Source organism: Somniosus microcephalus, chromosome 16 (genome assembly GCF_052327205.1).
Source record: "Somniosus microcephalus isolate GS21.2 chromosome 16, FLI_Smic_1.0, whole genome shotgun sequence".
NCBI classification, from domain to species: Eukaryota; Metazoa; Chordata; class Chondrichthyes; order Squaliformes; family Somniosidae; genus Somniosus; species Somniosus microcephalus.
The window spans coordinates 72,347,066-72,372,035 of record NC_141002.1 but is presented as its reverse complement, the minus strand read 5'-3'; the positions used below and the strand labels follow the sequence as shown (position 1 = coordinate 72,372,035).

Below are 24,970 nucleotides of genomic sequence, written 5' to 3'. Positions count from 1 at the left end.
TAGCGGTTCTCCAGTCCTCTGGCACATCCCCTGTGGCCAGAGAGGTTCTGAATATGTGTGTTAGAGCCCCCGCAATCTCTTCCTTTGCCTCACACAGCAGCCTGGGATACATTTCGTCCGGGCCTGGGGATTTATCCATTTTTAGGCCTGCTAAAACCGCCAATACCTCCTCCCTCTCGATGTTAATGTGTTCGAGCATATCACAGTCCCCCCGCCCTATTTCTATGTCTACATCGTCCCCCTCCATAGTGAAAACAGATGCAAAAAATTCATTTAGAACCCCTCCTACATCTTCCGGCTCCACACACAGATTGCCACTTTTGTCCCTAATGGGCCCTATTTTTTCCCTAGTTATCCTCTTACCCTTAATATACTTATAAAACATCTTAGGATTTTCCTTTATTTTGCTCGCCAGTGTTATTTCATGGCCCCTCCTTGATCTCCTAATTTCTTTTTTAAGTATCCCCCTGCACTTTTTGTACTCCTCTAGGGCTTCCTCCGTCTTTAGCCTTTTGTATCTGCCAAAAGCCCTCCTTTTTTTTCTAATCCATTCTCGTATATCCCCTGACATCCAAGGTTCCCTGTGGTTTTTGGAACCACCCTTGACCTTTACGGGAACATGTTGCCATTGTATGATCTCAATCTCCCTTCTGAAAGCCTCCCATTGCTCCGATGCGGATTTTCCTACAAGTAGCTGATCCCAGTCCATTTTGGCCAGATCCTGCCTTATCCTATTAAAATCGGCCTTCCCCCAATTTAGAACCTTTATTTCCGGCCCATCCCTGTCCTTTTCCATGACCACCTTAAATCTCACCATATTATGGTCACTGTCACCAAAGTGCTCACCTACTAGCACTTCTTCCACTTGGCCGGCCACATTCCCTAGAATTAGGTCCAGTACCGCCCCCTCTCTTGTAGGACCTTCTACATGCTGGCTCAAAAAGCTCTCCTGGATGCACTTTAAGAATTCTACACCCTCTGTGCCTTTCACACTCTGACTATCCCAGTTAATATTGGGGAAGTTGAAATCCCCCATTACTATTACCCTATTATTTGCACATTTCTCTGAGATTTGCCTACATATCTGTTCCTCTATCTCCCCCTGACTGTTTGGAGGCCTATAGTACACTCCCAGCAAAGTGCTTGCCCCCTTCTTGTTTTTAAGCTCCACCCATATGGCCTCATTAGAGGAACCTGCTAATATGTCATCCCTCCTTACTGCAGTAATTGACTCCTTAATTAATATTGCTACACCTCCTCCCCTTATACCCCCCCCTCTGTCTCGCCTGAAGATTCTGTACCCCGGAATATTGAGCTGCCAGTCTTGCCCCTCCCTCAACCATGTCTCCGTGATAGCAACAATATCATACTCCCATGTGTTTATCAACACCTTCAGTTCATCCACCTTATTTGCAAGACTCCTTGCATTAAAATAGATGCCATCCAGCCTTGCCCTTGTATATTTGCCCTGTCTACCAAGCTGACTTGTTTTTTTCTCTATAATTGGCAGCACATCACCCCCTATTTCAGCTCCCCTCTGTATCCCATCCCCCTGCCAAGTTAGTTTAAACCCCCCCCAACAGTGCTAGCAAACCTCCCCGCAAGGATATTTGTCCCGCTCTGGTTCAGGTGCAACCCGTCCGACTTGTACAAGTCCCACCTTCCCCAGAAGCAGGCCCAGTGATCCAGGAAAGTAAAACCCTCCCCCCTACACCAACTCTTTAGCCACGCATTCATCTGCTCTATCCTCCCATTCCTATACTCACTAGCACGTGGCACTGGGAGTAATCCAGAGATTACAACCTTTGAGGTCCTGCTCTTTAATCTGTTACCTAGCTCCCTAAATTCTTGATGCAGGACCTCATCCCCCTTCCTACCTATGTCGTTGGTCCCAATGTGGACCACGACCTCTGCCTGCTCACCCTCTCCCTTAAGAATGCCCTGTAGCCGCACAGTGACACCCATGACCCTGGCCCCAGGGAGGCAACAAACCATCCTGGAGTCACGTTTGCGGCCACAGAAACGCCTATCTGTTCCCCTTACGATAGAATCCCCTACCACTATTGCTCTCCCACTCTTTTTCCTCCCTTTCTGAGCAGCAGAAGCGTCCCTGGTGCCAGGAAGCTGGCTGCTGCTGCCTTCCCCTGGTGAGTCATCCCCCTCAACAGTATCCAACTTGGTATACCTGTTTGAAAGGGGGATGTCCGCAGGGGGCCCCTGCACTTCCTGCCTGCCTCTGTTGCTCCGCCTGATGGTCACCCCCTGTGCAGCCCTACCCTGAGGCGTGAACAACTCGCTAAACGTGCTATCCACGACCCTCTCAGCATCGCGCATGCTCCAAAACTCATCCACCCGCAGCTCGAGCGCCACAATGCGGTCTACAAGTAGCTGCAGCTGGATGCATTTCCCGCACACATGGTCGCCAGGGACACTGGCAGCGTCCCTGACTTCCCACATAGAGCAAGAGGAGCAGAACACGGGTCTGAGCTCTCCTGCCATGACGTACTCCTTTAATTAATCTATAAATTTATTCAATACCCCAGTTACAGGTATACTCTAGGGCGCTTTATTTACCAACTGTCCTCACTACAACACAGAGCCCCTAGAAATTTAACACCACAGAAATCAAGCTTGTAATGAAAAGAGAGAAATACTCACCAACCAATCACTTACCTGCTCCCTGGTGACGTCACACCCCGATTACTTTTTACCTCTCTGCAACTTCTGAGCTCGCAGACTGGAGTTTGGTATGCCTCTCCTGGCCCCGCTGCCGCTTTTATTACCTCGCCGCCGCCGAGTCTCCCACAGGTCCCGCCTCTCGCTGCCTGCCGCCGCTGCTCTGAGGCCTCTCCTGGCCCCGCTGCCGCTTTTATTACCTCGCCGCCGAGTCTCCCACAGGTCCCGCCTCTCGCTGCCTGCCGCCGCTGCTCTGAGGCCTCTCCTGGCCCCGCTGCCGCTTTTATTACCTCGCCGCCGCCGAGTCTCCCACAGGTCCCGCCTCTCGCTGCCTGCCGCCGCTGCTCTGAGGCCTCTCCTGGCCCCGCTGCCTCTTTTATTACCCCGCCGCCGCCGAAAAAGTTTTTGCATTTGTAATAGAAATGCTTTTTTGCCCCTTAAATTTCTGCCTCTTCTCTCCTGAAGGTGCTGACTTATGCTGGGATATGGTTCCATGAGCGGTAGCCTCTCTTCTCTTTTTCATCCACATATAAGAAATAGGCGCAGGAGTCGGCTATTCAGCCCTTCGAGCCTGCTCCGCCATTCAATAAGATCATGGCTGATCTTCTACCTCAACTCGACCTTCCTGCACTATCCCTATATCCCTTGATTCCCTTCTCGTATCCAATATATGGCCTTTCCCCATATGTGAGCCTAGACCGTAAATGACAAAAAGCTATTGCACTATGAGAACACCACAGTTGAGCCAGATCCTATCATCATCCATCAATGTGCATTTTGCAGCAGGAATCATCAGGAAGCAAAGAGAGGCAGGAGATCTGGCTGATTTTCTCCCCTCATTATCTGGGGGGCACTGAGGTGAATTGTAGACCATGGGCACCGAGGCCAATTGTAGAACCCTTACCTCTACCTCAGCTGCAATCAGCTAACTCAGCATAGACCAGCAATCAAATCTGGCTCCTCTGTGGTCCAAGTGGCCCAGTTACAAACTGGACAGTGAATTTAGCACAACACCAACAATCTATATTTTCTTTTTGTTTTTCTAACATATTTCATACAACTTATCTCTGCTTTAGGTCTTCCAAATGGTTCTTGATCCAGAGGTTCTGCCAGTGGTACTCTGCAGTCGACTACTAGGAGGTACTTCCTGTTTTCCTTTCCTCTCTGCAGGACAACATTTGGTATTCGATGAGTATATCCTGTTGATGGCTTGGCTGAGATAGGGAGATCACTATGTGGAACTGTGGGTGCGAACCTCCATTGTACCGCTCCGCAGCAGAGGATATTGTGGACAATCAAGTGCGTATTTAACTTACCAAAGAAGTTACATCAGCCCAACACTGCACACTGTATTCTTTTAAAGCAGTATCAGTAGAAAAACTAATCTACAAAATTATTTCCATAAATATTGATATAGAAAAACTAAACACTGATATCACGCTAGAAAATTATTTCCATAAATATTGGTAATTAATTACAATGAGTAATAATTGTAGATAGGTACATTTCTGAAATCGGGGTAGGGAATGAGATATTTTCCTTGCAGTCCATAATGAATCAAGCACACAAATTGGATACAAGAAGGGTTCATTCATAGTTTTTATGTTTCCTTTAAATTAGCTCAAACGTAGATCAGATATTCTGTTTTATTTGGTGGTGTAACTTCAGCCACAAAATGGCCTTCAAAGTACATGATATTTTGTTGCAAGCACTAATGACTCATTTATTATTATGTAATATTCTAAAAAGCACATCAGATAATGGTAATACCACTGCTTCCCAGGGATCGGTGTAGGGAGTCCTACCATTGCTAATTTACATTAGTGACTGCGACTTGACATTTGGGTGGAGGGTTGGAGATTGATAGTATTGAAAAAATGTTAAGCATTCAAGGGATCAATTGTATTTATCCTAGGGCACTAAGAAAGCCAAGGGATGAATTTTGACAGACTCTAGCTGTGAACATTCTGCTAGATTTAAAACAAACTAACATGGCACACATTTTTATAAAAAGGTGACAAAACAGACTCTTGACAAATACAGCTTCATCTGCCTCGCACCAATACTGTACCAAGTAAAATACTGGATTGGATGATCAGGAATAAATTTGAGAGTAACCTAACATGGGTTCAAGGAGCCTGATCAATCACCAACATTTTTGAGGAAGTGACATCTCAAGTGGACTCCAAAGCCTTATGAAGAGGTGTAGTTCAATTTCCAGAAAGCCTGCACATAAGGTTTTGCATGAAAGGGTGCTGCTTAAAATGGGTTATGATTTAAGGTAAAATGGATAAGAAATTGTCCGAAGGGTAAGAGCAGTAGCTGCTAGGGTTGCAACTCCTGCTTGTATTCTGGGAAGTTTCATCACACAGCCTCTCGCCTCCAACCATGCTCTCCTCCATGGTCCAGCCATTGGTTGCCTGACTTGTTCATCCTTGCAGTGCACCGGCTTTCCATGCCAATTGGAACGTGAATAGACTCTTCGTTACCTGATTTTATAATTCTTTATTTTCTGTCAAATAGCCTTTCCCCATCTCCAATGTATTTTTTTATGCCCCTATAATTTTTTCTCCCAGATTGCTTGCAGCAGTGTCCAGGAGGTTAATCTTTGATTCGTGGAGACTCCAGGATAATCCGGGAGGGCTGACAACCCAGTGTGCTTGTTAGAGGACTGATGATATATGTGGAAATGCTGAATGAAGTAAATATTTGGAGAATTGAAGCCATTGTCTTTGGTTCCTGCCACAAACTCCATTCCCTGACCTCTGTTTCCATCCCTGGCAACTGTCTTAAGCTGAGCAAGACCGTTCACAGCCTTGGTGTGTTTTGACCCCGAGATGAGTTTCCGACCACATATCCACTCCATAACTTTGCTCAACTCTGACCTTGTCTCAGCTCATCTGCTGCTGAAACCCTCATCCATGCCTTTGTTACCTTTTAGACTTGTTTATTCCAACGCACTCCTGGCCAGCCTCCCATCTTCCATCCTACGTAAACTTGTGCTCATTCAAAATTCTGCTGCCCATATCTTAATTCGCTCCAAATCTTGTTCCCCTATCACCCGTCCTTGCTGACCTTCACTGGCTCCCTGTCCAACAACGCCTCAATTTCAAAATACTCATCCTTGTTTTCAAATCCCTCCATGGCCTCGCCCCTCCCTATCTCTGTAGCCTGCTCCAGCCCTACAAGCCTGCGAGATCTCTGTGTTCTTCCAATTCTGGCCTCTTGCGCATCCCCTTGGTCCACCGTTGGTGGCCATGCTTTCGGCTGCCTTGGTCCTAAGCTCTGGAATTCCCTTCTTAAACCCCTCTGCCTCTCTCTCCTCTTGTAAGGTGCTCCTTAAAACCTACCTCTTTGGCCAAACTTTTGGTCATCTATCCTGATATTTTTTTCTGTGGCTTGGTGTCAAAAAATGTTTTTTTTATTGATGCTGCTCTTGTTAAGTGCCTTGAGACATTTTACTATGTTAAATGCGCTTTATAAATGTAAGTAATTGTTGAAGTTCCCCAGCATTCAGTATTGGGATTGTTACTGTTGCTAATTTACATTAATGATTGGATGGAGAAGCTCAAGACCAACGGATCACCAAAATGGTTACATGCCTTTAAATAACTGCAGCAGAACAGGAAATCGTGCTGTACTGTGTGCAAACAACCAGAGACAGTCCATTACGTGGCCTGGGCTCAATACGAACATATAGGGCAGGATTTTCATTGTGCCGTGGAGTCGGGATTGGAGGCGTGGGGGGGGGGGGGGGGGGTTAAAATCCCGAAATCCGGGGTCCTGACCCCTTCCCGCACCCAAACCCACCTCCATGCCAGTTTCAAAGGAGGCGGGTACCCGCCCCGCACTGGGACCCGCCTACCCGAGGCGGGAAGGATTAGTGCCAATTAACTGCCTGTTAACAGGTAGTTAACAGGCAGTTTTTAGCCTAATCCCTATTTTTGATGTTGAAGTGTGGGATTCCCGATGGCTCCAAACTACGGCAAGTTAGAGGAGGCGGGCCGTCGGGTTGAAGGACTTGGAGGGGTCGAGATGTCGGTGTTCAGGAGAGTGATGTGTGCATGAGTGCAAAGGTAAGTGTGTTTGGTGTGTCTAAAGTGATTAAATAAGTTTTACATACCTTTTACCTTTTCAGCCTGCCTTCCTTTAGGTTCCGGGAGTCCCTCATCTCACCGGTACAGAAAGCAGAATGGCTGTGAACTGTCAAAAGTGACAGCCTTCAGCTTTCTGTGCAGGAGAGATTTCTAACTGAGTCTGTGGAGAAGGACTCGGGTTAGAAGTAAGACTGTCAGTGTTTGACAGCTTCAAACAGCTGTGAAACGCTGATATTTGATCTGTCAAAAGTTCTTGTCCCATGAAATTTCAGTCTGTGATGTCACCTGTTGCCAGGTGGCCCTTAATTGGCCTGCTGAGTCCGCTGGGCGGGCTCAACAAGGTCAATCAAGTTGAGATCGTGTGGATTGGCCACATCGCGATGGAGGCGGGACTACAACCCCGAAAGTTGTAGTCCCGCCTCCAACCCAACTCCTGAGTTAAATTCCTGCCCATAATCCGGGATAAACCTGGAATTTCAGGTGGGAATGATTATACGAAGTAAGTCGGATCGATATCCTACTACACATTGTTCTCACCTATATGCACATATCATGGAACCTCTAATCTCGTATCTTTGAATTCTGCTGATGTTCATCAGAACTCACTGAATTACTGTGGGATATGTTAATTGGATTTTCAATGTATTTGTTTGACTATTTCAAGAAAAGGTGAAAAGAGAGTTGGCACCATGGGGACACTGTACAAGACCAAGTTAATAACTACCAGTGAACAAAGGCTTCAGAGGGAGATGTCTGTAAGTGCTTCTGTATTAACTTTAAAAGTGAAATAATAAAAACATAACTTTGGCATTTCTGTATTGAATGGATAAGTATAGAGGATAGTAATTATCTTCAGAATCAATCCATTATTTTTTGTTAATTTGGGTAGAATAAATATCTGTTTTTGTAACAATCTAAATATGATGTTTCTCCCACTGAAATGTGATAAAGAATTTTAATGAGAAATGTTGTTTCTGGTTTACCATCGGTAACTTCTTGAGCTTCTATGCTGTCTGTCACAATAAAATAGTGGCTCCTTGAAAAGTGGATGAGGTACTATAATAATTCTCCATGCAGAATTACCTGGACTCCACTCATTGGCTTAGTGGAGGCTAAACTTCACTCAGCAATCAACTTTGAGATCGAAACTATAACTTCAGAACAGACTAGTTCTAGATAGAAAATAATCAGAATAGAGGACGTCAGATCACCTAGATAGTTTTTTTATACTGCAGCTGATCTAAAGTGAGACAATATGTATATTGCCTCCAGTATATTTAGATATCAGAGTGGGACAATGTTAAAAGTATTATATTTGTCAGTATAAATATATGTACCTGACTTATTGAGCTTGTTGGTTGTATGTTTCAAAATCTTTAAAGCTTGTCATTTTTTATTTTGAATGTTATGGACAGCTTCAAATTTTAACATATATTCACAGAATCTTGTCGCATTGCACAAAAGACCATCAATAAAATCACAGGAAATATTGAGAATAACAGGTAAGATTAAAAGTTTATGAAAATACAGAATAGCAGATGGATGAATTACAAATCTAATGAACATGGATTTATTTTGGTTTACAACCAGTGTACACACACATACTGAAGCTAGTCTTGCATGGAGAAGTGCCCTTCAACCAGCTACTTATATTTTTCTTGCGTTTTTGTGAAAAATTTCTAAGGGGTTGTCAGAGTAACGAACAATTGATGAGGGAAGATTTGCTCCGTGTAACAAAATAATAAAACAGGTTTATGACTTCATTACACATTTTGCACAGAAGAAATCTTCACCTGATGTGAATTGTCACAATAGCACAACAGACACCTGCTGACTGGTACAAAAAAGTGCCGGTGAAATAACTTGCATAAACTCTATGTCAAAGCATGTAGATTAGAGATGTCAGTTTCAGAAAATATGGAGACAATTTTCAAATGTTTTGTGATGGAAAACTTTCATGCTTGTCAGAAATTTGATGAGATGGATTTTGACTGCAGTTTTCATTTTGTGACAATTTCCAAGCTTTCCATCAAAATGGAAATCTAATATTTCTGTCACTTCTCCTGAAGGAATTCCTCCAGATCTGTTGCTTCCCCATTCTGATGCTATTTTCAGAATTTCTTTCATTATTAATTAAGCACTTATGATACAATTTTTGACTGATTTAATCTGAAATAGTCACAATAGAGAATAGATTGGTAATTGAGAGAAATACATAGAACCATATGCCAACAGTGAATTCATTTATACTATAATGAAGTGCACATTTAAACCCTAAAAGACACGGGTAGATCTTGTCTTTGTGTGATAGTGTAAAACGGGTGATAGCAAGTCGGCAGCCCTTTTTACATTTCTTCCGATTTTTATTTCCATTGAAGTCATGAGAGCCACCTCTATCACTATCCCTCCTTGTCCCTCTTGGTGTCTCTGTAGTCTTTGACAGGGTTGACATCCCCCTCCTCCTCCAACGCCTCTCCTCCATTGGAGAGCTCAATGGAACTACACTCGCTTGGTTCCACCCTTGCCTATTGAATCAGAGCTAGACCATTTCCAGCAATGTTTCTCTTCCCGCCCCTGCATAGTTACCTCTGGATTCCCCCAAGGAACTATCCTTGGTTCCCTTCTCAACAACAACTTATATTTATATAGTGCCTTTAACATAGTAAAACGTCCCAAAGTGCTTCACCGGAGCATAATAAGACAAAAATTGACACCAAGCCAAAGAAGGAGACGTTAAAGAAAGAAAGACTTGCATTTATATCGCGCCTTTCACGACCATCAGACGTCTCAAAGTGCTTTACAGTCAATGAAGTACTTTTGAAGTGGAGTCAATGTAATGTGGGAAACGCTGCAGCCAATTTGCGCACAGCAAGATCCCACAAACAGCAATATGATAATGACCAGATAATCTGCTTTTGTTATATTGGTTGAGGGATAAATATTGGCCAGGACACCGAGGATAACTCCCCTAGGGCAATAGGATGGGTGACTAAAACCTTGGTCAAAGATGTAGGCTTTAAAGATCATCTTAAAGGAGGAGAGGTGGTCCCTTGGTGACACCATCCGAAGATGTGAGGTCAGGTTCTACATGCATGCTGACAACCTCAGCTTTACCTCTCCACCACCTCCCGACAACTTCACAGCCTCTGTGTTGTTAGACTGCTTGTCCAGAATCCAGTCCTGGATGAGCCATAATTTCCTCCAGTTAAACATTGGAAAGACAGTCATCCTCTTAAGCCCACAGCACAAACTCTATACCCTCCCACCAAGTTCATCCCCCTCCCTGGCCACTAATTCAGTTGAACCAGACTATTTGTAACCTTGGCATCCTATTTGACCCCAAGATGAGCTTCGAACCCCTCCATCACAAAGAGCGGCAACTTCCATATCTGTAACATGGGCCGCCTCCAGCCCTACCTAAGCTCCTCTGCTGCTGAAACCTTCATCCAGGCCTTTGCCACCTCCAGACTTGACTATTCCAATGCTCTCCTGGCCGGCATCACATTCTCCGCCATCCAAAAACTTCAGCTCTCCCAAACCTCTCCTACCCATATTCTATCCCGCACCAAGTCCTGCTTACCATCGCTCCTGTGGTTGCTGACCTACATTGGCTCCCCATCCTCCAATGCCTCAAATTAAAAATTCTCATCCTTGTGTTTAAATCTCTACATGGAGTTGCTCCTCCCTAATCTTCCTGTTCTTCACTATTCTAGCGCATGGCTGGTAAAGCAATCCTGAGATTACCATCTATGAAGTCCTGCTTCTGATCTTGTTTCCAATCTCCTAAATTAATTTTGCAGGACCTTAGGCCTTTACCTACATTATCTCCTATATGGACCATGATAACTGGTCGCTCTCCTTGTATAATCTTTTTCAGTCTATGCACTATGTCCCTCACCTTAGTACTTGGGAGGCAACAAAGCATCCAGGACTGTAAGCTTCTCTTACTATGGAATCCCCTATCACTACTGCATTCCTAACTGTATTGTTAATCTCCCCCTCCTTGAACCATCTCTTGTTTAATGGTGCCATTGATGTTTATTTGATAGCCTGCCCAGAGTCCTCATTTTCCCAACAGTAAGCTAAAGCTTTAAATCTGTTTGAGAGCATAAATTGCTCTGAGAACTCCTGTTGTAATCTTCCCTTCCTGCCTTTTATTGTTCTTGTATATTCACCCATCTTTCTGCTTCCACTGCTCTCTCTCTCTAATCAGTATGCTAACCCTCTTAAACTCTCCCATTGTAAACTCGTCTCCCTCCCATATGTGCTGGATTGTCTCCATCTCCTTTTCAAGTTCTTAGATTTTGAGTTTGAGCAATATGAGTTGGTGACCCTTCACACAGCCATGTTTGCCTATTGCTCAAAATTTCACATCTTGCAGGAATGACACATCGCTATCCCTTCCCCTGCAGACATTTTTAGGTTTAGCTAGCTTATTCTACTTCTGTATAATATCAGCTAGTACACTTAACACCTCCTTTCCCTTCTGCACTTAATTCCTATTCACTAAATTCCTGTTTTTAAAGTTCTTACTCTCTCTCTTTTCCCACTTCACTCCATTACCAGCTCACTCTGAAGCGCTGTCTGTTCAACCCAGTTTTGAACAATCCTCAATTTCCTTCAGTTAAACATTGGGAAGACCAAAGCCATTGTCTTTGGCCCCACCACAAACTCTGTACCCTTGCTACCAATTCCACCCCCCTCCCTGGCTGTTATCTCAGGCTGAACAAGACTGTTTGCAACCTCGGCATCCTATCTGTCCTCATGCTGAGCTTCCGACCCCATAGCCTCTTCATTACGAAGATCGCCTACTTCCACCTCCGTAACATCCCCATATCCACCACTACCTCAGCCCATCTGCTATTGAAACCCTCATTTATGAATTTCTCACCTCCAGATTTGACTATTCCAATGCTCTACTGGCCAGCTTCCCATTCTCGACCTTCCCTAAACTTTACTGCAACCCGTATACTATCCTACACCAAACCCTGCTTACCCATCACCCCTGTCCTTGCTAACCTATATTGTCACCTGGTTCCCCAACAGCTCCAATGTAAAATTTTCATCCTTGTGTTTAAATTCCTTCATGGCCTTGCCCCACCCTGTCTCTGTGACCTACTTCAGCCCAGCTTGAGACTGGATAAAGTCACTGTGATTAAAATGGCTGGTAGCATTGAGAAAGGGGTCAAGCAACAGAAAGACCCCAGCAATGCAAAAGTGAGTAACTGCTGAATGCAATTTTTCATTTTGATGGAGTTCATCATGTCAAAATCCCCTGACATTATTTACCTTGCTCAGATGCTTTGTATTGACGATGATATTGGTTAGGGTACCCTAGCAGGAACCTAAACATACACTTCACTGTCAGCATTGACAATCAACCACTTTCTCCAGAGTGGTCTTCGTCAGTATTTAAACCACAGATCGGGGGCACACAGATAGTATCATTGGGATTTGTAGATTATATACATTACAAACTGATTATTAAATATAAAGTAAAACATTAAAAAAATGTTAAATGAGAAGTAAGGGATTTCACAAAGGAAACAATATACCAATATTTAAAGTCCTTTCAGTATAGTCCTTTACTGAGAACATATTGCCTAAAAATACTTCAGACAGAATTTTCAATTTATTGGTAAGGTAATGGGCAAAATTCCACCAATTTTGAATTCCTTTGGAAGTTGAGAAGAAAGTATGTTTTCAAGCAGGAATAATAAACTCAAAATTGGCATTTCACTTTTTAAAATATATGTATTTTAGATGACTTATTGGCCACGTCAAAGCAGCATCTCAGTGGTGTTAGAGAAACAAGAACATGTCTGCAATCGTCAGTTCCACATCTTCCAAAAATCAGCTGTGCAGTCGTTCAAGAGATTGGTGTAAAAGAAAGTGAAGTGCCATTTTCTACTATTGTTGACTTCTTTATGGAAAGGAAGGGAACTCTTAAATGGAATGGATTTCAATGGCAAAGGTCCAATATATCTGTGCCCAGCAATCTCCCTTTGGTAATAAGGTAGGAGAATTCCATTGCTACATTTACTAATCTGAAAATATTATCAGAGTTTTCAACATTTTATTTCCCTATTTGGAGTGTTTAAATATATGGGACGATTACCCTTTTTCCTTTAAGCAGGAAACATCAAAATGAGAGCATTAAGGCTCATCCTGGAGTATTCCTTTAATATCAAAATTCATTATTTTCTCAATGATTAAATTGGAATAATTCTGTCTTCACAATAACAATAATACGCACTTCCCTTAACTGAATGCTTAAACTACACACAGCCATAAACAAAAATTCAGTCACTGAAAAGGTTAGAAGTTTTTTCAACATTACTGCCATTGGTACAGACTCTTCAACACCAGGTTGATTAACAGATGAATAAAAGTTGTTCACTGGACTTTTTATGAAAAGTACTTTATTCCATGACTGGAAAAAGTTCAATTATTAAGGTTAAGGTTTTGTTGAATCAACCTAGCTGTAACAAGCAGCAGTCTAATAGATGAAGTTCTGGTAACTAAATTGAGCATATAAAAACTGCAGATGCTTTGGTGAAATAATAAGAGATGCATATAGCTTGACAATGAACTGTTTTAATCTTTTTAAAAGCATTCATTTGCATGGTGCATATTTTAATTAAAATTAAATATTCTACTTTTTGAATTTACTGCAGAGTTCATAAAATCGAATATTTTTATGAGGTACTCTACAAATAAATGTTAAATGAAGTACATTAAGTAAGTGATCTATTCTTTCAAAATGTGGAAAGAGAAAATTATTGCATATGGTTGATTTTAGTTTGATAGCAGGAATTGTCAAAAGTGAAGTGTATAGTAAGTAGTTATTGACTTTTTGTTACATTTGTACTCATTTCAGAGGCTACAGGAATAGGAACAGTAGTAATATGGAAGATAACGAAAAGTGTATAGGAAATACAAAAGGAAGAAAATGTTGCGTATTGGAATCCAGCACAATCAGGTTTGTACTTTTCAGCTTTGCTTATTTCATGACCAGATTTTGCATATTGTACCTCAACGCACTAAGGACACAATTCATATGTAAATGAAGCAAATATTAATAGTTTCACTTTTAAAATATTGGAAACAACAATTTGAGTGGAAGACTACAAAAAGGTCTGTTTATTTATATATTTTACAGGAAAATTCTGCAAAATTCAGCAGAACAATCAACATATACAAATCCAAATTGTACTGGCTTAGGAGATAATGATGAAGGGGATAGTTCAACTTTGCAACAATGCCATAGACCATTATCAACCAAATGCCAGAAGGTAAGTGACATGAATCAGTCATTCATGAAAGAAAGACTTATGAAATAATACTAAGCAGCCTAGGGGTGGCGCTGTCCAGGGAGAGTATAAATACTCGGGCACGGGCCCAGCTTGCGCAGGACATTCTTAACAGGAACTAGTGAAGGACACAACTAGACCTCCATGTTGTAAAACAGTTGATTAAAGCTTTGTTTAACGCTTAGACCAAGTGCCTAGTAGTTTTCTTATGTTGGTAAGTTCATTTTAATAGAAAATTCTACTTTTGTTTTATTATTCATCAGATGAGTGTGTTATTTTAACAATTTTCATATGACATTCTTCTGTTCATTCCTCTGTTAAAACAGAGGAATATCATATGAATGCATTAAGTGTTCATTCTGTGTAGTATCAGAATGGACTGTTGAGATGATGTGGAGACATGTTCTAATGTGGTTTATGACTAGGGCCAGTGATTTGTTGCAGCTTGAGAAGCGTGACAAATCCCATGATTTTCTGGCCTTAATGTTGTGATTTTGTTTCCAACAACTGCAATTTTATACCAAGCTATGAGAATGTGTTGTGTTACCACTTGGGCTATTCCCACTCTGCACACAGCCTTGCAAATGAAACCGCTAACTGCTACTTTAATACTCAATTTTTCAAAAAGTCGATTCTACACACAGTTGGAACTATCTGCATTTCAAATGAATCACCGGGGTTTCTGGCCCGTTCTTGCACTGCTCAAGTTGCAGCCCAAATGTCCGCTTATTCTGGGACAGTTTAAATGACCTGACGAAGCATCAGGGGCAATGTTCCCTCTTTTTATAAAAAAAAAAAAAAATGTTGTACTGAGCGGGCCACAAACTCCTTTGAGCGCAACCTTTTCGTCCATTAGCAAATTTTAAAACAACAACTTTTACAACGACAGCAATAGCAACCACTTAAAAGCATATATACAGTAATGCCATACTGCCACCCCACTGTCTCATGATTTGAGACAATCAGACAAGGTTCTATACAATTTCAGATCATAACCTTGGCCCCTAACATTTTTATATATTTTTTATCCACACTTTTGGTTTGTGCCTTTTCCTTTTTTTCTCTCCCACATGGCAGCTGTCTTTCATTCTGCCAACGCATTTCACACTTCATCTAGAGCCATCCTTTGTTTCTTTACCTGTCCTATTACCATCTCGTCTCGCCTTGAATATCTGTACTGGCCTCGCTAGACGTGCTCCTACCTAGTTATCCAGCAAGTTAAACACTTATTCAAATAATTCCTCGAAGCCGATTTGCTGGTTTGAAGCTTTACTTGAACAAATTTGTGAAACTGTAAACAAAGACAAAATATGTTTTGTACATAAAACTGAGTAATATACATTAGATATTACATAAGATATAAACATATTTACAACAGTAGAATAGACTAATTGTATAACTAACTAACATTTGGACTGTACTTCTGTAAATACCAACTATTACTTCTTATAAACATAGTATTGTCAAAATACTACACTGACAAAGTTGCTATCATGTTAACAAACAAAGATACTCACAGATATTGCGTATGGCCTAACATATGAGATCAGATTACACTGGATTGCAAATCCCTCATGGAATTCTCCATTACTCAAGTCAGGTTCTTTCTGGGAAAACTCCTTCCTGGGTCAAACAGGAAGAAAGGTCAACTGACCTCTGCTGCATACAAACACTGCTAACACAATAACCACCACCAGAGGGTGCTATCTGCATGTAAAATGTCCATAAGTCCAGAACAACATCTCTTAACCTCTCAGACCTTCCCTTTTGTTCTTTCATCCCCTCCCCCAATTCCCAGCCCCCAAACTTGCTTTTTAATCTGTTTCATTTCCTGCTTTTTTCTCAGTTCTGACAAAGGGTCTTCGACCTGAAACGTTAACTCTGTTTCTCTCCACAGATGTTGCCTGGCCTGCTGAGTTTTTCCAGCGTTTTCTGTTGTTATTTCGGATTTCCAGCACCTGCAGTATTTTGCTATCGTATTAACATAACTTCTCTGCTTTTGAATTTCATTCCTCTAGAAATGAACCCCAGTGCTTTATTTGCACTTTTATGGCTTTTTTAACCTGCGTTGCTACTTTTAATGATTTGTGAATCTATACCCCTTGATCCCTTTGCACCTCTACCCCATTTAGACTTTTATTTTCCAAGGAGTAGGTTGCCTCCTTATTCCACTTACCAAAATACACCACCTCACACTTATATATATATTGGAAATAATTTGTCATTTACATGCCCATTCTGCAAGTTTGTTTACGGTAGAATTAATTGAAAGCTTTTAGTTTGTCATGTACAAACTCTATTTAATAAAAAATTACTTGTCAGAATTGACTGGGATATAAAAGAACTGCATTATAATGCATTAACACTTCAGAAGTGTCACTCAGTTACACGGTTATGCATCGTCAAACAATCCAAAAGCCCAAGGTGAGCTGAAAGAGGCATATCTATTCATGCAGTTTGTATTAATTTTAAATTTTTAATGTATTAGCCCATCCCTCATGTCACTATAGCAATGGCTGCACAAGCAGCAGAAATAGTGGCTTTCCTAATGCGCTGACGTGCTGTGCGTCCACATAAGTAGTTAGAATATTAATCACAACGCAACCAGACAACCAACAAATATAAAGTGCTGTAGTTCTTTAGTTCACAGTATTAAAAAGAATTGAACAAACACAGGTATCCGTATTTCCAACTTCAATCACTTCCATTAATAAACGTTGTCTTCTTGAACCAGTACACCCTCCATGTAACGTCAGAAAGGCAGCACTTATTCACAGGTGCAGAAAAACATACACAATTTGCATCATGGAATTAAAACCAAAAAGCATGGAAAGTTATGATTTAACAGAAATAAACATTCATCTTTCTTCCTGGACAGGAGAACCAATCAGACTGACTTAGAAATGTTTACTCGTATGTTGACGTAAAGATGTTAACTTACGAATTTCGCTTCTAATGTTATTCTATTCTCCACAATATTTATCCCTGCTGTTATCACGAAAAAGTGTTGAATTATTTTATGTACTTCCCAATTAACTAGCGGAAACAAACTTCATTATACTCTCAATTTTTAATCTCCTATTTGAAACATTTATAGCAAATCAAAATTATACATTATCAGTTTAATCAAAGTATTTTCTGTGTCTTTCTCAATAAACAAATAGTAGTTTCTTCTAAAGTAGCTTCCTGCAATTTTTATACATAATTATATAACTCATGTTTCTATTAACACTCCACTAAATGTTTAAGAGGAAATCTATATTTACATTATTCCTGGGACTTGTTAGGACTATAGAACAACAGACAGCATAAAATGGTTTTCTACCTTTTTTGGTTCTCTTCCTAAACGTCTTAATGATATTTTTTAAAAAGTCAATAAAAAGTAATATGTAACTTCTACAAATCTTCCCCGCCCTCCCCCTCCTCAACAGCATGGTTGCATGTTTGTGTAAAGCTACTCACTTCAGTCGATCATTCAAAATCAAATATTTAATTTCAATTTAAAAATGTTTTAAGCATTTCAGAACCTCTTTAAAAGCGTTTGGACTGCAAGACCTGGTTGAAACTTGTTTAGATGAGGGGAAAATTGATTTTTGTTTCAGTTTCTTCCAAAATCATATTCGAATCTTAGGGGGAATAAAGTGTTTTTAACACATTTTTTGTGAAAATTTCATTAAAAATCTTTAAATTCTTTCAAGAATCGTTGCAGCTTTGACAGAAGTTGCTCCGAGTTTCTCTTTCCCTCTTCAATGCTGCCGTTAAACATACAACATACAATATTAAAATAAACTCTAATTCCAAAAGGAGCTCAAATAAGAAAGTGAATAAAGTAGTTAAACTTCCTAAGAAGGCGGTGAGGTTATCAATCCCCAGCCTTGGCGATGAGTTGTGATCAGTTTTGGAGAAGTTGTTTCCTCTTTTTCTGCTGCCGTTCCCTCCATCTCTCACAGAATCTGAGGTACAAACAGGGGCACAAACTTTTCCCCTCTCTCATAACATGATTTAAACAACCCTGATAGACTCTTTCAAAAAGGGGACAACACCTGGCAAAATTTAACCGGAACTGACATTCAACATCACATTCCTGCACTTTTTTCCGGCTTTAAACCATTTTCTGAATTTTAAAAAAATCTCATTTTTGTTTCACTGGTGGCACTAAAACTTGTTTGTTTAGCCTCCTTCCAGCAGCCATTGTACATGTTCTGCGCCTCCACCTGTGTTGTTTCAAAGTGCGGCCGCCGCTCAGTCCCCGGGAACGGACTACACGCGTCTGGACCCTCGCCCTTCTCTCTGTCCCCCTCTCTCTCTGTCCCTCGCGCTCTCTCTCTCTCTCTCTCGCTCTCTTGCTCTCTTCATCTCCCTCTCTCTCTCTCCCCCTCGTCTCCCTCTCCCTCCCTCCGTCTCCCTCGCGCTCGCGCTCTCTCTCTCTCTCTCTCTCTCTCTCTCTCTTCTCTCTCTCTCTCTCTCTCTCCGTCCCCCTCCCCCCTCTCTCTCCCTCCGTCCCCCTCTCTCTCCCTCCGTCCCCCTCTCTCTCCCTCCGTCCCCCTCTCTCTCCCTCCGTCCCCCTCTCTCTCCCTCCGTCCCCCTCTCTCTCCGTCCCCCTCTCTCTCCGTCCCCCTCTCTCTCCCTCCGTCCCCCTCTCTCTCCCTCCGTCCCCCTCTCTCTCCCTCCGTCCCCCTCTCTCTCCCTCCGTCCCCCTCTCTCTCCCTCCGTCCCCCTCTCTCTCCCTCCTCCGTCCCCTCTCTCTCCCTCCGTCCCCCTCTCTCTCCCTCCGTCCCCCTCTCTCTCCCTCCGTCCCCCTCTCTCTCCCTCGCTCCGTCCCCCTCCCTAGTCTCTCTCCCTCCGTCCCCCTCCCTCCGACCCCTCTCCAGTCTCTCTCTCCCTCCGTCTCCCTCCCCTGTCTCTCTCCCTCCGTCCCCCTCCCCAGTCTCTCTCCCTCCGTCCCCCTCTCTCTCCCTCCGTCCCCCTCTCTCTCCCTCCGTCCCCCTCTCTCTCCCTCGCTCCGTCCCCCTCCCTAGTCTCTCTCCCTCCGTCCCCCTCCCTCCGACCCCTCTCCAGTCTCTCTCTCCCTCCGTCTCCCTCCCCTGTCTCTCTCCCTCCGTCCCCCTCCCCAGTCTCTCTCCCTCCCCCTCCGATTCCTTCTCTCTTCCCTTTCGATCCTCTATCTTCCCCCCACCGGCTACCAACGGATTCCACGACCTCTGCACAGAGCCGACGAAAGCGTGGCCCAGCTGGGTACTGCACATGTGCGGCTCCGGTATCCGGCGAGCTGGTGCTGAAGGTTGAAAGGTGAATAATCAGAACGTGGGGACTCTCCCGCTGTCCCGTTAAAAAGCCAAGGGAGAAAGCCAAACCCCTCCCGGCGTTACACAGCAACCCATCAACCATTGCAACACACACTTCAAGAGTTGCAATTGCGATCGGCTCTGAGGTCGCAAGACTCACAAACGCTTCTTTCTGGATTCCCGGGGCTGTTGTGTAGTGGGCCCCTCCCCCGCCCCAGCTACTGTCCAGCTCTCTGCGCGGCATTTCATTTGAAGTGCGCGGGAGCTCTGGAACGTGTGCGCGGCCGCGCACCTTAGAGGGAACAGTGATCAGGGGGGTGGAATTCAACTTTGGCAGGTGCGCAAAAGAGGTGGTAACAGATCAGCCGCCTGTTATGCAGTGAAAGATAGTTTGGGGTGTGGTGAATGACAAGCAACATAGCACCGAACAATCAACTGAATTACGGAGCGTGATCCCAAAACACTAATAAAAATTGTGAAACCCATTGTAATAAATTTGCAGAACTATGGGGAAAGAGCAGGGGAGTGGGACTAATTGGACAGCTCTTCCAAAAGAGCACAGGGGCCGAATGGCCTCCTGTGCTGTACGATTCTATGAATAATTCAGTCAGCAGTGGCCTTGGCCATAGGCCTTTATTCCAAGCTGCTTTTCATTTGTATCTAGTTTTTGAGTTGTCAACTTTCTTGGGGCGATGTCAACCTTTCCGAGTTTTGTAGATTGTCAGGTACATTGACAAGTATATGTGCTGGGAATTTCCTCGGGGTTTTCCCACTCTACTGCTGTAACTTTGAAGTTCAGCAGACACCCCTGTTTGTGTGTCAAGCCCCAAGAAAACTCCTGGTAATGGACTTCTCTTCAGAGGAACATAGAAACAGGAGTTGGCCATCAGCCCCTTGAGCTTGCTCACCATTCAGTTAGATCATGGCTGATCTGTATCTTAACTCCATTTACCCACCATGGATCCATATCTTTTAATACCCTTACCTAACAAATTATCAATTTCCGTTTTGAAATGTTCAATTGACCTTGCCTGACCAGCCTTTGTGTGAAGATGTGCTTCCTGACCACCCTTGAATGGCCTAGCTCGAATTTTAAGGTTATGCCCCCTTGTTCTGGACTCCCCCCCCCCCCCCCCCCCCCGCCCCCCCCACCGGAGGAAATCATTTCTCTCTCAGATCCTTTTATCATCTTAAACACCTCAATTAGATTACTCCTTAATCTTCTATTCTTCTATACTTGGAGGCTGCTGAGGTCCACCATAATATGGATCAGGAATGAACTAGGACTACAAATACCTGTTGTACTCGTTTCCAAGACGGGGAAGTTCCTTGAACCTGTTGATGTGAATTTTGGGATTGCAGCTGCAATTGTCCTGGAAATGTTGCCATATTTTGCTGGGGCAAATCACTTGTCTTCTTTATGATTTTATCGTATTCTCTGCTGCTACTACAGAATTGCGTCGTGCTCCAGACTCTATGGGGGAGAAATTCAGTTGGCTGCGCCACCCGTTTGTTCCTTAAGAGGGCGCTAAGTGGGTTGCAAGCCACTGGCCATGCCGCCCACTAAATTCAGCGGGACGCTAGTGGTGGCGCCAGCCGTTAGCGCTGCGCCGCTACCGATGACGTCATCGGTGTGCGCAGCGCCCCGCTGATGCCCCGGCCGCGATATTTGGAAGCGCCCCCTGATTTAACACCGGACGCTATGTGCGACCGGTTCAGGGGGGCCTACCTGCGGCGGTGAATGTGCAAATTAAAGGAGGTGCGGGGCGGCCATTTTTGTTGCTGGCCGTCTGCCAGCACACCTTTGCGCTGCCGTCCCCGGCCTCCTTGAACCCCCCCCCCCCCCCCGCGGAGTGCCGGCTGCGTTCCAAGAACCAGGCACTTCTCCTCGGTGCCGGGCTCTTTTGCCGGCACTCGCGATCCCCGGGGGCCCAGCTGGGCCCCAGATCGCGCTGAACAAGGCCCATCCCCTTTAAGCCACGATATTCAGTCGCAGCGCCCCAAGAGGGATGCGGGGCGCCTCCAGTAGCGCCGCGCTTCCCTTTGGGGCGCTCCAACTGAATTTCCGGCGGGCGGCTGCGAATGCTTCCGGGGCGCTACTTTTAGCGCCCTGGTGAGGCTGGCGCCCCAAACGGGGCGCTACTGAATTTCTAGGCCTATGTCTTATATTTATGTTTTTTTTCTTGTAAACCAGGTAGGAACAAAGGTGGCAGCCAAGTTCCAGGTAGAACATGGGTACACAGTGGATGATGATGACCTCAAAAGTGTGAAGAGTGTAAAAAGTGTGAAGAGTGTAAAAAGTGTGAAGAGTGTAAATAGCTCCTCAGACTCTGTTGCAAGTATGAAATGGTCAAAGGGCTTTGTGAGGAAACTGGTTAGTAATCAGCAACAACCTTCAGCAACTTATTTTTCAGAAGCAGGAAATACCAGGTGAATTGAAGCTCCTGTTACAATGTATTTCCATTTTTAATGAATCACAGAGGGCGCCGCTGCAGCATTTAGGCAGACCTCTAATGCAAATGTGGTGTTCCACTCAATAACGTCTTAATACTATGTCACATCGTTATGTCTTAATGGCAGTGCTTTTTTTTTGTTATCTTCTAGGTGAAAGATAAGAGCACTTGGAAATGTAGAGCTATCTTTTTCTGTTCTATTCTGCATGATATTAGCAATTTGTTTTGTGGCCAAGGGAAGAAAAAACAACATTGGAAATAAAATCCATCTTTTCAGTACAGAGGAGTAACTGGCCATGGAGGTCTTTAGAAAATGATCTGTACAGTTTACACAAATGTACAATTATAAGACTTACCTTTTTTGACTTTGTACATGGTTTCTCAGGACACGGTTTGGTTCGGGGTACATGTGAAATCTGGTATTATAACAATACTTGCAGGTACATACAGTGAGGATCACATATAGTTACACTTCTGTCCTGGCGCATCACTGTTAATACCTGCTGCTGCCTCAACTTAAGGCAACAACTCGCCCACTTTCCCCACAAGTCCCCAGCCGCCTATTAGGAGTGATCCCAGCCCTGTCACTGAGCATCCCTCAACTAATGGATAGAACTGGACGGGGGAAAAATTGTTGCTTTGTGCCTCCCGTTAGCGAGGCTAACCCTAAGAGGGCGCTAACGGGGCGCAAAGCAACAAGCCCGGGCGTGGCACCGCCAATGCCTCCCGTGAAATTCAGCGGGAGGTTAGCGGCGGTAACCGTTAGCGCCCGGCGGCGCTGTGCCGCCTGTGATGACATAATCGCCGTACGCAGCACCCCGCTCGTGCCCTGGCCACGATCTTTGGTAGCGCTCCCTGACTTACCGCCGGACGCTATGTCCGAAGGGGTCATGGGGGCCTACCTGTGGCCAGGGTGCCACTATTTATAGGCGAGGTGCCGGGCGGCCATTTTTGTTGCTGGCCACCTGCCAGCACCTGCCTCCGCTGCCATCCCTGGCCTGCTGAGCAACCCCCTCCCCCCAACACGGAGTGCCGGCTGTGCTCCACGAGCCCAACATTTCTCGAGTGCCGGGCTCTTTTGCCGGCACTCCGATCCCGGTGGCCCAGCTGGGCCCCAGGTCGCGCTGCGCAAGGCCCCTCCCCTTTAAGAAGGGGAGGAAGGCCTGCAGTACCGCAGCACGTAGCACTTCGATATTCCCTCGTAGCACCCCAAGAGGGAGGTGGGGCGCTTCCAGTAGCACCCCGCTTCCTTCTTGGGGCGCTACCCCCGGTGAAGTTAGCGCCCCATAGGGGGTGCGACTCAATTTTTCCCCTATGTATTTTTGTACTCAAGATAGTGCTAGAGAATGGAACTCTTGCCATTTCAGGCACCCAGTATCGACATCAAGCTGTCTTGGGTCAGGTATAGCATTGTCAGACGCAGATTAAAGCTCCCGCTATTTTGCCTCAACAATCTGCCTCTGCTCCAACCTCAACAGCTATCCCTGCTATACCAGTGCTACACTTTTTCCATTTTCCACACCAGCCACCCTGTGGCTTTGTTGAGCGAGATTGACAATTAGTGCCAAATTAGGGACATTTTATGCTGTAGGTCCATGCCCACTATGATTGAGGTTGTCCAAGCTCATTTCATATAAGACCCATACAGCCAAAAGATAGAGGAGACTATCACCCCATCAGTTAGGTCCTGGAGGTGAAAGGCCAGTGTTTAACCCACATTATTATTTGGTCTCATCCAAATTATATGTACTTATATTTTTTTAAACTAGTTTGAGAAAGAAGCTCAGGCTCCAATCACAGCTCAATCTTTGAACAGGGAAGGAGGATTACTGTGCTAAAAGTAGTAATATTTTAAAAAGTTTTGAGAATTTTAAATGAAGACATATTTTATGGTTGGCACAAACTTTATTACAGCAATATAATACCACTTTTTAATCATAGAACTGCCTTTAAACTGTAGATGCAGTATGAGAGCACAATAGTTCCCAGGCATCACACTGCTCCACGGACCAGAACAGAACAAACCAAGTACAGTAAACATTAACTACAAAGTAAACACTTAAAAGCCTACTGGGAATTGAAGTAAAAGCCTATAAAATGTTAGTTTATTTTAGATTTCTCTACGTTTCTTGTCCTTTGCTAGTTTACATTTTCTCTGTCGGAGCCGATTTATCCCTCTTTGCATCATTCCTTTCTATCTCTGACATTATTAGTTTTGCTTCCTGCAGTTCCTCCTCTCTACAGCACACTTTTTAAAATTGCAAAACCAAGGTTAAAGGCCAATATCTATCGTACAGGAGGTCTTGTCTTATCAGAACTTAAGAAAGGCCATTCAGCCCTCTTGTTTGGCTCCCTTTTCTTGGTTCAAACATCAGTGGTGCCCAGCGGCAGCCCACACTCCACAAGGACAGTGTCTATGACTTTAGGAGCTCCACGATCTATTTATCTGCCCTGGAAGATCAAGTTAGTGCTCCTAAGAATGTGTAAAAATGAAAGCAACAAAATCTTTTCATAATTAAAAAAAATCCCACAAAATAAATCATTGTTTTAGTAAAACAAACTGCTGTATGTGCTGACTAGATGATCACATTCATTTTTCAATATCATATATCACTTTAGAATCCTCTGTTTTAACTCCTTCATATGCTCAAGTATATTGACTTATATTGAATCTCTGTTAAGCTGCTTTGACTATGTAAAAATCTTTATAAATAGCATCTGTTACTAGTATTACATTTATTCTTTAATTCAAATTCTAAGTACTGTGAAATTTCCTTTCATCAAAATGAAAAATAATAGTGTAAGTATGATCTGTTGTTCTGGAAGTATTATGTTGTTAGATTTGCATCAGAAAAAGAGTTTTATTATTATTATACATGGGATTGATTACAAGGGCTTAAACAAACTTACGTTGGTCAGATGATGCCCACAGAAATCTCCTGATTAGACTCCGCCCTTTCATAGATGAGTTAAGATCAGAAACTCATTATCGAGAGTCAGAGAGGAGCCCAGCCTTTCTCCCCTGCGCCCCCAGCCACCCCTCCTCCCCCCACCCCCCCACACCAGCCACCCACCGCTACCACTCGACGGTGTAGCACATAGCTATATACCAACACTTTTTGGTATACAACTGTAAAGAAGGCTGC

General features: G+C 43.7%; 1 protein-coding gene across 1 annotated transcript in view; it reads left to right on the top strand.

Moving 5' to 3' along the window:
• Positions 1-4,404: 4,404 nt before the first annotated feature.
• Positions 4,405-24,970, top strand: part of LOC147106269 (uncharacterized) — a 31,560-nt gene continuing 10,994 nt past the window's right edge. The window contains exons 1-7 of the mRNA XM_086009238.1: positions 4,405-5,377; positions 7,438-7,528; positions 8,215-8,275; positions 12,537-12,789; positions 13,654-13,755; positions 13,936-14,068; positions 21,566-21,801. Coding sequence (XP_085865364.1) covers positions 5,373-5,377; positions 7,438-7,528; positions 8,215-8,275; positions 12,537-12,789; positions 13,654-13,755; positions 13,936-14,068; positions 21,566-21,801 — 881 coding nt within the window. The 5' untranslated portion in view covers positions 4,405-5,372. The remainder of the gene's footprint in view (positions 5,378-7,437; positions 7,529-8,214; positions 8,276-12,536; positions 12,790-13,653; positions 13,756-13,935; positions 14,069-21,565; positions 21,802-24,970) is intronic.